General features: G+C 41.1%; 1 protein-coding gene across 6 annotated transcripts in view; it reads right to left on the bottom strand.

Moving 5' to 3' along the window:
- The window catches only part of iars1 (isoleucyl-tRNA synthetase 1), a 188795-nt gene that overhangs the window by 18701 nt on the left and 157338 nt on the right, over positions 1–12756 (bottom strand). For all 6 annotated transcript variants that reach the window (XM_041191113.1, XM_041191110.1, XM_041191109.1 and 3 more), the window contains 2 exons: positions 11586–11711; positions 1812–1958 (listed from right to left, as the gene is read on the bottom strand). In XM_041191113.1, coding sequence (XP_041047047.1) covers positions 1812–1958; positions 11586–11711 — 273 coding nt within the window. The remainder of the gene's footprint in view (positions 1–1811; positions 1959–11585; positions 11712–12756) is intronic.

The raw sequence follows: 12756 nt of genomic DNA, 5'->3' as shown, positions 1-12756 counted from the left end.
TCTAGTCAGCTTGCTAGCCACTCTGGTACCAGTACCCTGACTACATATTTTAACTTTAATGGTGGATGAAAGTGGAAAGCCATACTACAGACTACTGAAATAGTAAAATCTTAATGTAAAAAAGATACAGGTGAGATTTCAGCAACAGATGGGATGAGGCACAGTAAGAGACAAGATACTTAGTAAATGCAGAATAGATTGAGAGATTATCAAATAGTAAGAATAGAATGGTGCAGAAGCTTAGGACATGAGTGTTGGGTGGGGAATCACTGTTAAATACTTAAGACACATAAAATGTCAAACTAGTATACATTTATCGGTCACACCTACATATATACAAATTTCTGAATGACACTTGGACTCTATTCCTAATCACAAAAATTGTATCAAATCACAAATGACGAGGTAGAGAACATATGAATAGAAAGTGAGGGAAAACTGAGTAAACTAACAATGAAGAATTAGGGAAATATAAGCTACTTAGGGAAAGCTAAGAGTAGTCAACAAAATCTAATGAAAGAAATTAGAGCAAATGAGAACGTTTTAAATATCTTTTGAAAATTCATCTTGGTTCCTCCACTCAATTAATGACATGCCATGTAAAAGTCGAGTTTTTGAGATAAAATTTTTAGGCAAAAAGCAGGCGGTCGACTTAAACACAAATATTTTCAACGGGCTGAAATCATTCAGCGTCATTTCGCTTTAGCATTGTGGATATAACGGGCCCCGTATACACGCTTAGATTCGGGACTTTCGTTTTCACGTCATTGTGCACCAGGGCTGATGGAGCGTGCTTAACTCAATCAGAGCCATTTTAGAGCAGCCTTTTGAGCTCCGAGACATTCTCCCGTTCACCTTCTCTTTCTCTCACTGCTTCCCTGCCCAGATCTCCCACTCGCAGCTCCTTTCCTCCCTCTCGCTGTCCCTGTCCTGAGCCCTCATTCACAGTAAGGGTTCGGGAGAGAAAGCGGCAAGCATGAGAGTCGGACAGGGAAGCGGCGAGCATGAGAGTCGGGCAGGGAAGCGGCGAGCATGAGAGTCGGGCAGGGAAGCGGCGAGCATGAGAGTCGGGCAGGGAAGCGGCGAGCATGAGAGTCGGGCAGGGAAGCGGCGAGCATGAGAGTCGGGCAGGGAAGCGGCGAGCATGAGAGTCGGGCAGGGAAGCGGCGAGCATGAGAGTCGGGCAGGGAAGCGGCGAGCATGAGAGTCGGGCAGGGAAGCGGCGAGCATGAGAGTCGGGCAGGGAAGCGGCGAGCATGAGAGTCGGGCAGGGAAGCGGCGAGCATGAGAGTCGGGCAGGGAAGCGGCGAGCATGAGAGTCGGGCAGGGAAGCGGCGAGCATGAGAGTCGGGCAGGGAAGCGGCGAGCATGAGAGTCGGGCAGGGAAGCGGCGAGCATGAGAGTCGGGCAGGGAAACAATGAGCAAAGGAGTCGGGCAGGGAAGTGGCGAGGGTGAAAGCAAGAGTGAAAGAGAGAGTCTGTCAGTGAACAGGAAGGAGTCAGCTGCAGGAGTGGTGGGTGACATGCGGTTGGTAAGTAGAGCAAATTAGGATTTGTTGGCCAGAAGTCAGGGATCAACTTTTACACAAGCTCATTATTACTATTCCAGTATGTACAGTACAACCGAAAATAAATGTTGCAAAATAATAGATAAAAATTACTAAATTTACAAAATGTTTAATCCGTCAAACCACAAGTTAACTTGCAACAATAAAATTCTAAGCTGTGTAGGGAAAATTCTCATTACATTTAAAGTGAAATATTTAGAATAAATTGAAATAAAACAATTGCGTTACTGTCTCTAGGCATACCTTGAGGCAAGGCATTCACCAGCTGCAAGTTGACATACTGGCAGAGCAGGGTATCAGTCTTCAAAACAGTCTCTGCTGGTGTAACTCCAGATGTCACGTAGAGAGTCTTTCCATTCAGACTCATCAGGTCAGTCTCATTTGTCAGCTCTGGAGGAGACAAACACAGCTAGTCATCCAGGATGCACTTACACTAGTCTTCATTTCAAAAATGGCAGCTTTTCGTTTCCATCCTGCAGCTCACTCCAATGTTGCCAATCAGTAACATTTCAGCATGTGGTTAAGGGGAAGACTGATTATCAATTGAGGTCCAAAAATATATGACCTCATCTGTAAACAATTTAAGAAAAAAAGTATTTGGGAAAACTAGAATTAAAGAATCATTTTCCAGTGGACTGTACATGAATTTTTCACATCCAAGAACAGAAGTTATCCTGAAGTGTAAGGAATTTTGCCACATGTTATTTCCCATTGTGACAATTACTCATGTTGTACCTCAATTGCAAACTGAAGCTATAACATGCTGCAGATTCTTTTTTGAAAAGGAAAAATGTGCGACTTTAAATCCAGAGGAGGATGGTTGGGGAACAAAACAAAATGAATGAAAAACACATCTGTAAAACAAAGATCTCGAATTTTGTGGCAAACAGCTTCAAATTTGTCAATTGTGTCATTCCCTGTGCTATCCATTATTGTGTATGCAGAAGTCTGAATAGGTAACTAAATGTCAGCTAGGAAATTCATGAATGCAGTCCAAGATAACTTGATATCTGAGACACGTTCTTTGGGAAAACACTCTGCTTCAATGACTAAGCACAGCTGAGAGTAGGAGCTCAAGTGAGTCATGCTATAAACCCATGCCATAAAACTCTATCTCAATTTGTTTAGTACTTAATAATTTAGTACTCACCTGAGCCGGAATAAAATAAATTTTTACAAACGTCGCAGAGCTATGGTGGTGACATAGTTCTTGTAAGCATGCGGAATTTCATTCTTGTTACAATCCCCATAGAGATAAATAACTTTTAATAGAAATTCAAACTTCCAGTGAATGGCGGAAAGGATCACATGGTAAAATTTCAAGTTTTAAGACATTTACTGTAACAAACTTCAAGCAAAATTGACTAAACACTATATCAGTGGGCAAATTATACTCTAAACTGCAGAAAATATCCCCCATTTAATATTTACAATGACCTGTCACAGTTATACTTTACTCTGTCCCTTAGGGGGGCACTTGCATGAACCAATCCAAAGTTATTCTCAGCTCCTTTTTCAGTCGGATAACTTCCACTGTTAACTTGCATTGTTTACTGGTGTGAATATCTTGCATCATCTTCACAGTAAAACCACCCAGCTTATCGTCAGCAGAATTCAGAGCAGGTCACATGGCCCTCTTCATCCTCCATCTTACCTAAAAAAAAGACACAGTCCCCAAACTTCGGCTGGGATTTTCCGGTCTTACCGGAAATTCATGCCCAAAATCAATGGACCTCTGGCTGGTCCGTCAAATTTTCTGTCCTGCCTGTAATGATCCCTGCCACTGGCGGGATTGGAAAATCCTGGCCTTCATCTTTGTAACCTTCAGCAAATCATTTTAAATGCAGAAAAATAACTTCTAGAGGGTGATAAAAAATATCGAGAAAGGGAGTCACCACAATTTTCAGTTTCAAAATACTGTTGCCCTCACATTAATATATTCATTACTGAAGGGACTTGGCAACTGTAGCCTTAGGAAGTACAGACAGATCATAAAGACATCATGTACAGGTAAATAAATAGGGCTATCAAAGGTAGTTTATAAGGATTTATTTGTCCCCTAAGACACAAAATTTACAAAAACACTAACATTTTGAAATACAAAAACTTAAAAACACACTACCAGGTTTGAAGTAAACCAAAAAAGGGATTCCTCTGAAAATACTAATTGACACGGTTGCATCCATAAATAATGACATTTGATTTCAACCAACTTCACAAGATCATTTTTTTTTTATCAGACACTCAATTTCTGGAAGACTTTCAACAGAAGGCTTTCAAAAATGTTAGAATGCTCTGCACTTGCCTGGGTGAGTGCAGCTCCAACAACATCCAAGAAGCTCGACTACAGGACAATGACAGCCCGCTTGATGGGAACTCCATTGACCACCTTCAACATCCAATTCCTCCACCATCTGCGCACAGTGGCAGCAGTGTGCACCATCTACAAGATGTGCCAGAGCAACTCACCAAGGATCCTCCGACATCACCTTTCAAACCCATGGCCTCTACCACCTAAAAGGACAAGGGCAGCAAATGTATGGGAACACCATGACCTCAGGTTCCCTTCCAAAGTCACACACTACCCTGACTTGGAACTATATCACTGTTTCTGGGTCAAAACCCTGGAACTCTCTTCCCAACAAAACTGTGGGTGTTTCTACAACACGGACTGCAGAGGTTCAAGAAGACAGCTCACCACCACCTTCTCAAAAGCAATTAGCAATGAGCAATAAATACTGGCCTAGCCAGCAACACCCACATCCCATAAATGAATAAATAAATAAAAATTCTCATGGGTATTAGATACTACAACACACGAAGAGGCTGCTTGGTTCAACTAGTCAGTAGTAGCCTTTATCCTACACACAAACAAAGGCCTAATTTATTTGCCTGACCTGTTCGATCAATCAGAATGAATCTGCATTCTGAATTGATTCAAACTGTCTGTTTGCTCTTTTCTATTGTGTTTCTTGGTCTCTCTCTCTCTCTCTTTCTCTTGCTTTGCAGGTGTAAGAGATTAGCACTGGTCTTTATCTCATTCACGTTTAGAAATAAATGATGAAATAGAAACAGAAAATGCAGAAAGCACGCCGATGACCTGCTGAATGCTGCCAGCATTTCTTGTTTTACTTCAGATTTCCAGCAGCTGCAGTATTTTGCTCTTGTACAGGTGGGACAATTAATTGGCTTCAATATTCAATGTTTTCTCTCTCTCTCATTAATTGCCCACTTAAGGACTTCAATTAGCATCGGGCAGGAAGACCGTCAACGCCCCGGTTCCAGATTTTTTTTGGGCAGAGGTGGGAAGGTGGTAATGTGCTGAACTCATCGTCAAGGAGTGCTTTAAGTTTGCCCAAGATGGCTGCTATCGATAATGAAACAATGAAATCTATGCAACAGAGATCCATGAAACTTAACTAGCTGTACAATGAAATCACAACAGATTGAAGCCTCAGTGTCACCATGAAGGTACAAAAATAGAAGATTATAAACGTTTGGTATTTTAATTAATTCTTCATAGGGCAACATTTTCCCCCCCATTGGAGGGATGGGGGGTGGGAGATGTTGTGCAGGAGCAGACAGGCAGGTTCCCGATTGGCATCCCCAGTTGGGGGCGTGCCACCATTTTACATGGGTGGGCCAACTAAGGCCTGTCCAGCTTGATGTCCACTCAGAAGTGCTGTGCACTCCCTGTGCGAGTGGTGGGGGGGGATTCCTGAGCATGCGCATGAAAGAGCACACAGATCTCCCTGAGGCAAAGTGCTGCTTCAGGGAGATCGGTTCAAATGTGAAAAGCAGTTTAAAGAATAGAAAAAATTTTACTGACATGTCCCCTCATATGACATGAGTTGGGACATGTCCATAGCTTTTATTCTGAAATTTTTAAATCCCTCATGAAACTTCATCCCACCTGTGGATGAAGTTTCATGTTTTTTCAGAAGCCCACCTGGGCTCCTGGCCTGCCTGCCAACCTTAAGGTTGGACGGGCAGGTCCATTAATTGGCTTAATTAGTTTTTCAAAGCCCTTAAGTGGCCGCTGACAGTTCAACGGTCGCACAGCCGAATCTAAATGACGCCCCACCCCGCCCCCTGCTCGCCGACTGGAAGGTGCAGCCCCTAGTGACAAGTTGTATTAAAGGCTTAAATTTAAACTGCAGTAATGGACATAAGCATATAAGAATATTTCAATGAAATCATCAACAAGTTATATGTTCAGTAGATAACTTAAAACATGGATGCAAACCTTTAGGTCAGCTTGTTAAGGGCATTGTTTAATAGAATACCCACAACGAACAAATGAAAGCATGATACATTATGTCAAATAATCTTCTCGTCTTTCTATCTAAATTCAAAGTTCTGTTCTACTGATCTGTACAGTAACACAACCATTTGGGTGCATTGCAATCTCTTTTTGCTCACCTTGTAACAAAGGCAACTGGCTGAAAAAGACAAGAGAAAATGTAAAAACAAGTAGAGATGCAAACAAGAACAGAAAAACTGATTCAAATACCTCAATTATAGATAGGTATTATATAATGTTGACCACATTCCCATTTTCTGCAAGATTTGCCCTGCAGTAATCACTTAGCATCTGCCACTGTGGCAAGATAGCAAGGTTTTCCTGTTATTGCACTCCAACCAGGAAATGGTTTTCTGTGACTGATGGGAATTGGAACCGTGCACAGCAGTTTAAATAATAGTATTCCAGCACCTCTTTCTGAAACAGAAAAGCTATGTACACACTAATTATTTTGAACAATGAAAGGTTACATACCTGTGTACGTACGTATAACATGGACTGCAGCGGTTGAAGAAGGCAGCTCACCAACACCTTCTCAAGGGCAATTAGGGATGGGCAATAAATGTTGGCCTGGCCAGTGATGCCCATATCCCATGAATAATAAAAAAAATCTCATAGCTGACTCTTGCTAAAAAGGATATCATTACAGCCAATATGACAACTAGGAGATTCATAACAGTAAGAGATCTAGTTGACTTTTTGAATGCACAGTGTTCCTCATTGAAATTGAAGAACGTCATGAGGGTTGCGCAGGTTAATCCCTGTGGCACTGCCTGTCCCCGGGGAAACAATGCAAATCTGTGCACTGCTGCCTCAAATGACGCTAGCCAAATGGATCTTTACCCCTTTATTTTGACCTTTTTTATGTTTTCCTTTCTACTTAGAAATCCAGTACAAGAAGCTGAGATTGGTACAATTTAACATCTTCATTTAGCCACAAGGCACACTATTCTTCATTCATATCTAGGACAGATCATAGCAAATGTTAGGATCCTCAATTTTGACATTTCAAATATTATTGGGGGACTTTATACATTCAGTCTAGCATCAGAACTAAAATTGTCAACCATTGGATGCATTTTATTGCCAAACTCCAGGTATCCTCGCGTGGTTTTTGGATCTTGAATTGCTGCAATTGTTATGGTGATGGCACTCTAACAATCGCGGTCGGTCATGAATTCAAATTTTAACTTAGAAGGAAAGCAGTGTATACCCAAATCAGGATGGTATGTGAATTGGCAGACAACTTGAGAGGTGATGGGTATTCCCATGAACGTGCATGGTCATACTCTTTCAGGCATACAATGCAATACTTACAGTCATTCTTTACTCTGGGTTAAGACCTGCACCCAAGACCAGAAATATTAGGTCAGGGTCTTATGCCGCTCTTATACTTTTGCTACAGTGAAGGAAACTCGGAATCTGAGGCAATGCTATATGTAAACAAGGTGCTGCTAATTACTTCTGGTGAAATGTGTTGCATTTCTAACTTCTTTACACAAATTCACCAATCACACACACAGGATTGGTAAAGTATAAGCAGGTTCTATTTATTTGAAGACCAGAATATATATTATACATATTTATACTCTAGGGATTCAGCGCACATGACAGCCAACACTAACAGCAACAGCCTGCTGGTCACATACTGCTTTGAATCCTGGTTCCATGATGACAAGGGTACACTATGTGCATATTCTCTGAAAGTGATATTGCAACAAAATGGATATACACTAAAGCTGATCCACAGCCAGAAACACACAGAGATTGAGACTTTAATTTCAGTGGTTCTGGTGAATTTCTGAAATTCACCTCTCAATGTAAGCACAGCAAACGTCAAAGCACCGGCAGCCTTTGCATACGGTGGAAGCAATATCACAATATAAAAATCAAAACATTTTGACTTCCCAGTGAACCTAAAACATTCATCAGATAGTAAATCATCGCATCTTGGTTAAGGCACAGCCTTATGTTAGTCAATCATGTATTGTGAATAATCTGCCAGTGACAGAAAGGATCAACTCAAACATAGATTCACATCTACAAACCACTGGAGAGCAAAATCCTAATCTCAATGGGGCCTCGTGCCATTGGAAAGACTGACTCTGCCCATCAATACAGAGGATACTCAATAGGGAACAAGTGAGTTTGCAGGTCTATGAAACAAGTTAACTGGGTACATTGTGTAAGCTTTGGTGTTGCTGCAAGCTGCTCTTATTTTGAAATTAAGTACACTGAGAGTCAATTTTCTTAGATTGCCTTGACCCAAATATTTCTTCTATCCTGTCAAATGAATCTTGGTGCTACCATGAATATCCGGACTCAAAAAGGTTTCTAAAATGATGGCAACAAAAGAAAATCTGAAAATCATATTGATTGATGACGGGGGTCTCTGCCAATGGTTGGAGAACTGGTCAGAGCCCCCACGTCGCTTTTCTATCGGAGGCCCGATGCTATTACATTCCAATCAGGTCAATCTGATTGTTTCCAATCTGGGCAGCATCAGCTCTCCCAGTAAGCCTCCAGTAGGATGGAAATCTTGCCCCAAAGAGCTGCTGGCCAATCAGAGGCTGGCAGCTCTTCAGTACTGGCAAGCCATCAGTCGGTACTACAGTGGGGCTATTCACCAAGGGTCGCTGATGAATCCCTGGAAAGGGGTGAATGTGGGCAGGGTGGAGTTGCAGGGAAAGGGTTGCCAATGAGGAGGATTAGCGGTCAGAAGCAAGGCAAAGGGGTGGCTTCCTTCAGGGCCCCCCATCCAGTTCCCTGGATTGGCCACTAAGCACCTTTGAACAACGGACCCCTTGCTTAACCCTGGTAGGCCGCTAACAAACCTAATAAGGTTTGCTAGGTAGCCTCCATGGAGGGCAAGTCCTCCACTCACTGCTGGTTGAATACCATTGGCAGTGGGATTAACTTCCTGGGGTTGGTGGGGGAGCAGGGCTTCGGGAGATGCATTAATTTCCACCTATTTTTAAAAATTAATTTCTGTTGCTATTTAAAAGGAAAAATGTAAGTTGATGTGTGATACTTTTGAACAATAAATATAAGACTTAAAATCAAGACACAAATCACTGTCCAGATAGCAATTAGCTAACAAAAGTACTGGCTGAGAAAATTCTGTTCACCAGCTAAGCAATTCACTTGTGAAAACCAAGATGCTTTTGTGAATGATGTAATTTATTAATGGTTTGCAGGCTGACAAATTTAAAACTTTACGACAGGGTTCATTATGAAAATATTAGGCATTTAGCTATAATGCCAGATTTCCACATAATTCCATTAGACAGCAAATCAATTTTGTTTTACTTTGAAACAAACAATTCCCACATTGAAAATTTCTGCTTTACATTCACCTTTCCAACTGCCCTTACCAATTTTCACCCCATGTGGAGTGTATTTCCACAGGCACATGGATAATAAGGCCATACAGATATCTGAATGGACAGAAAATCTACAAAGCAGATTTCCTTCCCTTTTTTAATCAATCTCTCACTTCATAAAACTTAGGTTAAGGAATCACACACGACTGTTTCATCCTGCAAAACACCTTATATGCTTTCAATTCCCAAAGTTCCAACATGGAAGACCCTTTCCCTCATCACTAACATAGCACCCTACAATACAGCTTCTTTCTAAGGCCCTTGTGATCGAACAGGATAACTCAGCCAAGATGCCCAAGAAACACTGAATAATATGAAAAGACAGTTAAGTAGATTAAACTTCAATTTAATCAGGAGAACCTGTATTGTTATAACACCTTTAAATTTGCCCCATTCTGCACAAGGTGGTGTTCAAGTTATAATTTCAATAAAATCCACATCACATGTATCAGCTCTCCTATGTAAAATCATTTTTGTTGATCCAATTTGCTAATGCCTATTAATCAATAACACTGCATTTGTGTATATGAACAGCTATGACATAATGCTGGCGAACAAATAAACAAAAAAAGCAAGCTTTAAAAAAAATTAAATGTACCTTTTGTACTAAACTAAAAAAAAAATCAAGCAAATCAGACAGCACATTGTCTGCTATGTCTTCAGTTGCCTAGGCACCAAACTCTGGAATGCCCCCACTATAACTAAAGCACATTGTGACTGGCTTGCTACTTTGTGTGTCAAATAATCTGTAATAATCTTAATTTTATTCTAAATTTACCCATTCAAATAAACTACTGATATATTTTCTAGAAACTCAGACATTTAAACCAGACAGCTGGATGTATCTACAATTTGCAACACAATGAATTCTGATAAAACCATTAACAGCAACAGTAAAAACAGAGAGGTAATGGCCCAAATCTTACTGGAACAGGGCCTCTAATGGTGTGCACTGTTAGTTAGACTTTTTCCTACATCTTTAGTTCTGAAATATTATGCCCTGCAAGTTGCTGTGTAAGCTGATCGTGACAGAAGAAATGGAATATCCGAGATTTGAGAAAATAACAGGACCAACAATCTATTTCCTTACTCAATGCGATTGAAGGATTGAGAAAGAAACAGAGGAACAATGGAGAAGGAACATGAGTTAGAGTGGGTGAACTAAAGTCATGTCAGGTACAGAAAGAGAAATAAATTAGAGGGAAAGAAAGATTTGATTAAGCGAGAGAAAAAAGGAGCAGAAAGGAAAAGGGGAAAAAAAGTTTTTTAAATGTTTAAGAAGAATTGACTACATGCAGGAATGAGACTCAACAGCTTAAATAGTTACGCTTTTTGACCTTGAGGGGTTGCTTGGCATTGCATTAACAATTATCACATTGTTAGAAGGATATTTGCCCGATTAGGACCAGTCCTAACTTTTTGCTGAGAGTTTAAGTGGAATTTAATGTGCAAATCCATGAAGTTCTGTTAAAATAACAGGGAGGTTGAAGATGAACTGCCAATTATGCAAGTCAAAATGTTAGGTGGCATAAATCAATCAGAAAGTCATGGCCATTCGTAACTTAACCCATATCGCTTCCTCATTTGGGGGAGAATTTTTCCTAAGGTGGTCGGGCTGGGCAGGAGCGGGTGCAGAGCCAATTGCTGCCCACGATCGGCTGCGTGCCGCCGTTTTACATGGGCGGGCCTAACGCACAGCCAGTAGTGCTCAGCCCTACCTATGTGGGCGGGAGGAGGAGGGAGAGTCAGGGCCTGCGTTCTTTCGTGCAGGCGCGCGGAAGAATGCAGCAATCTCCCTGAGGCACAGAACTGCCTCAGGGAGATTGAATGGATTACAGAACTTTTTAATAAATAAAGTAAAAACGTATTTAAACATGTCCCCTCATGTGACAGTTTGGAAAATATGTTTATTATTTTATGAAAGGTTGGGGAAACCTCATCCCGCCTGTGGATGTGATTTCCTGAAAAATGTGAAGGCTTAAGGTTGGACAGGCAGCTTAATTACTTTTTTAATGGCCTTAATAGGCTGCTTACATTTTGGTAGGCACGCAGCCACATCTGGCTCCTGCCCACCAAATGAATTATCGAGATAACGCGCAATGGAATCAGGACGCACACCTGATGTCATTGCGCATAATTTTACGTCGGCATGTCGGGCCCACCCCCACATGCCGACCGGAAGATTCAGCCCATGAACTTGTTGGTTGATCTATGCATAAACAACACTGTGCATTGTGAAGACACACTTTTCCAGCAAAACATGGGTCAAAATCTTTAAAGGAACTAGTGGGGAATCACACAGTACACAATTTCCAAAACTAAAATATTTACCACGATTATCATGATAGATAGCCATCTTTGTTGTCTGCAGCTTAAATATTTTGAAGATCACATTTTTCAGCTTGATCAAGTCCAGAATATTATCTCCCTTTGGATTTTCCAGTAGTATCACACCATCTGAAATATAGATCAAGATTTATATTTCAAGAATGAGAACTCCAATGGTATCTCACAGTTTTGATTATATAACCCCACCTCAGAACAAAGGTTATTATAATGTTTGCATATGGCATATTTTGTATTGGGTCTAAGTGTGTATTAAGAGTCAGGGTTGGAATTGTTACCAGGGCTATGGACCCAAATTAGCAAACATTTTCTGGGTGGTTATTCAAGCTATATCGAAACACATGCAGATACAATAATCTAATTAAAATAATCCTTCCTCTTTAAAGTAGGTTGTCTTATTGACGTAAGTCTTTTCATGGTCAGCACTGTTTCTGACAGTTGCATTAACTCATCATAATGTGTCTACAAATCCAACTTTTGAGAAATCCACAGAGGAAATAAAATTTGTAAAGCTGATACTCTATTGACTTGATGTGGGGTCCACATACGAGCCCCAAGTGGACCTATCCCATTTATTTAAGCTGACACAATTTAGTTGCAGTCTGCCAAGGGTCAAAGTTTTAGGGATTTAAATGCACTCATGGGTATTCATGGAGATTAAATGACCAAATCTATGGACTGATAAGCTTGTGTGTCTATTCATTACAGCATTGACTTGCAGAATTACCCCGAGTGCAGCTGGAAGAATCCCAGCATCCATTGTCAGGTCTACTCCTCCAAGTGTAGTTAATTAAATCAGGCTGCCTGGTCAAAATCAAACCTTGCATTGAAATACTGTGTCCTGCCTGGCTCAGGTATCAGATTATTGAGTTTGCTATACAGAATCAACTCTGTTCCAATCTTTGAAGTCAACTCAAATCAAAAGAGAGCTTTTTTCCATTCCTTCACAGGATGTGGGTATCGCTGGATTGCCCATCCCTAATTGCCCTTGAGAAGGCGGTGGTGAATTGCTTTCTTGAACTGCTGCAGTCCATGTGCTTTAGGTACTGCCAGGGAGGGAGTTCCAGGATTTTGACTCAGCGACAGTGAAAGAACAGTGATAGTTTCAAGTCAGGATGGTGCGTGGCTTCGAAGGGAACTTGCAGGTTGTGGTGTT

Source organism: Carcharodon carcharias, chromosome 7 (genome assembly GCF_017639515.1).
Source record: "Carcharodon carcharias isolate sCarCar2 chromosome 7, sCarCar2.pri, whole genome shotgun sequence".
NCBI classification, from domain to species: Eukaryota; Metazoa; Chordata; class Chondrichthyes; order Lamniformes; family Lamnidae; genus Carcharodon; species Carcharodon carcharias.
Note: the sequence above shows the minus strand (reverse complement) of the source record. Positions and strands in the feature narration are given on the sequence as shown.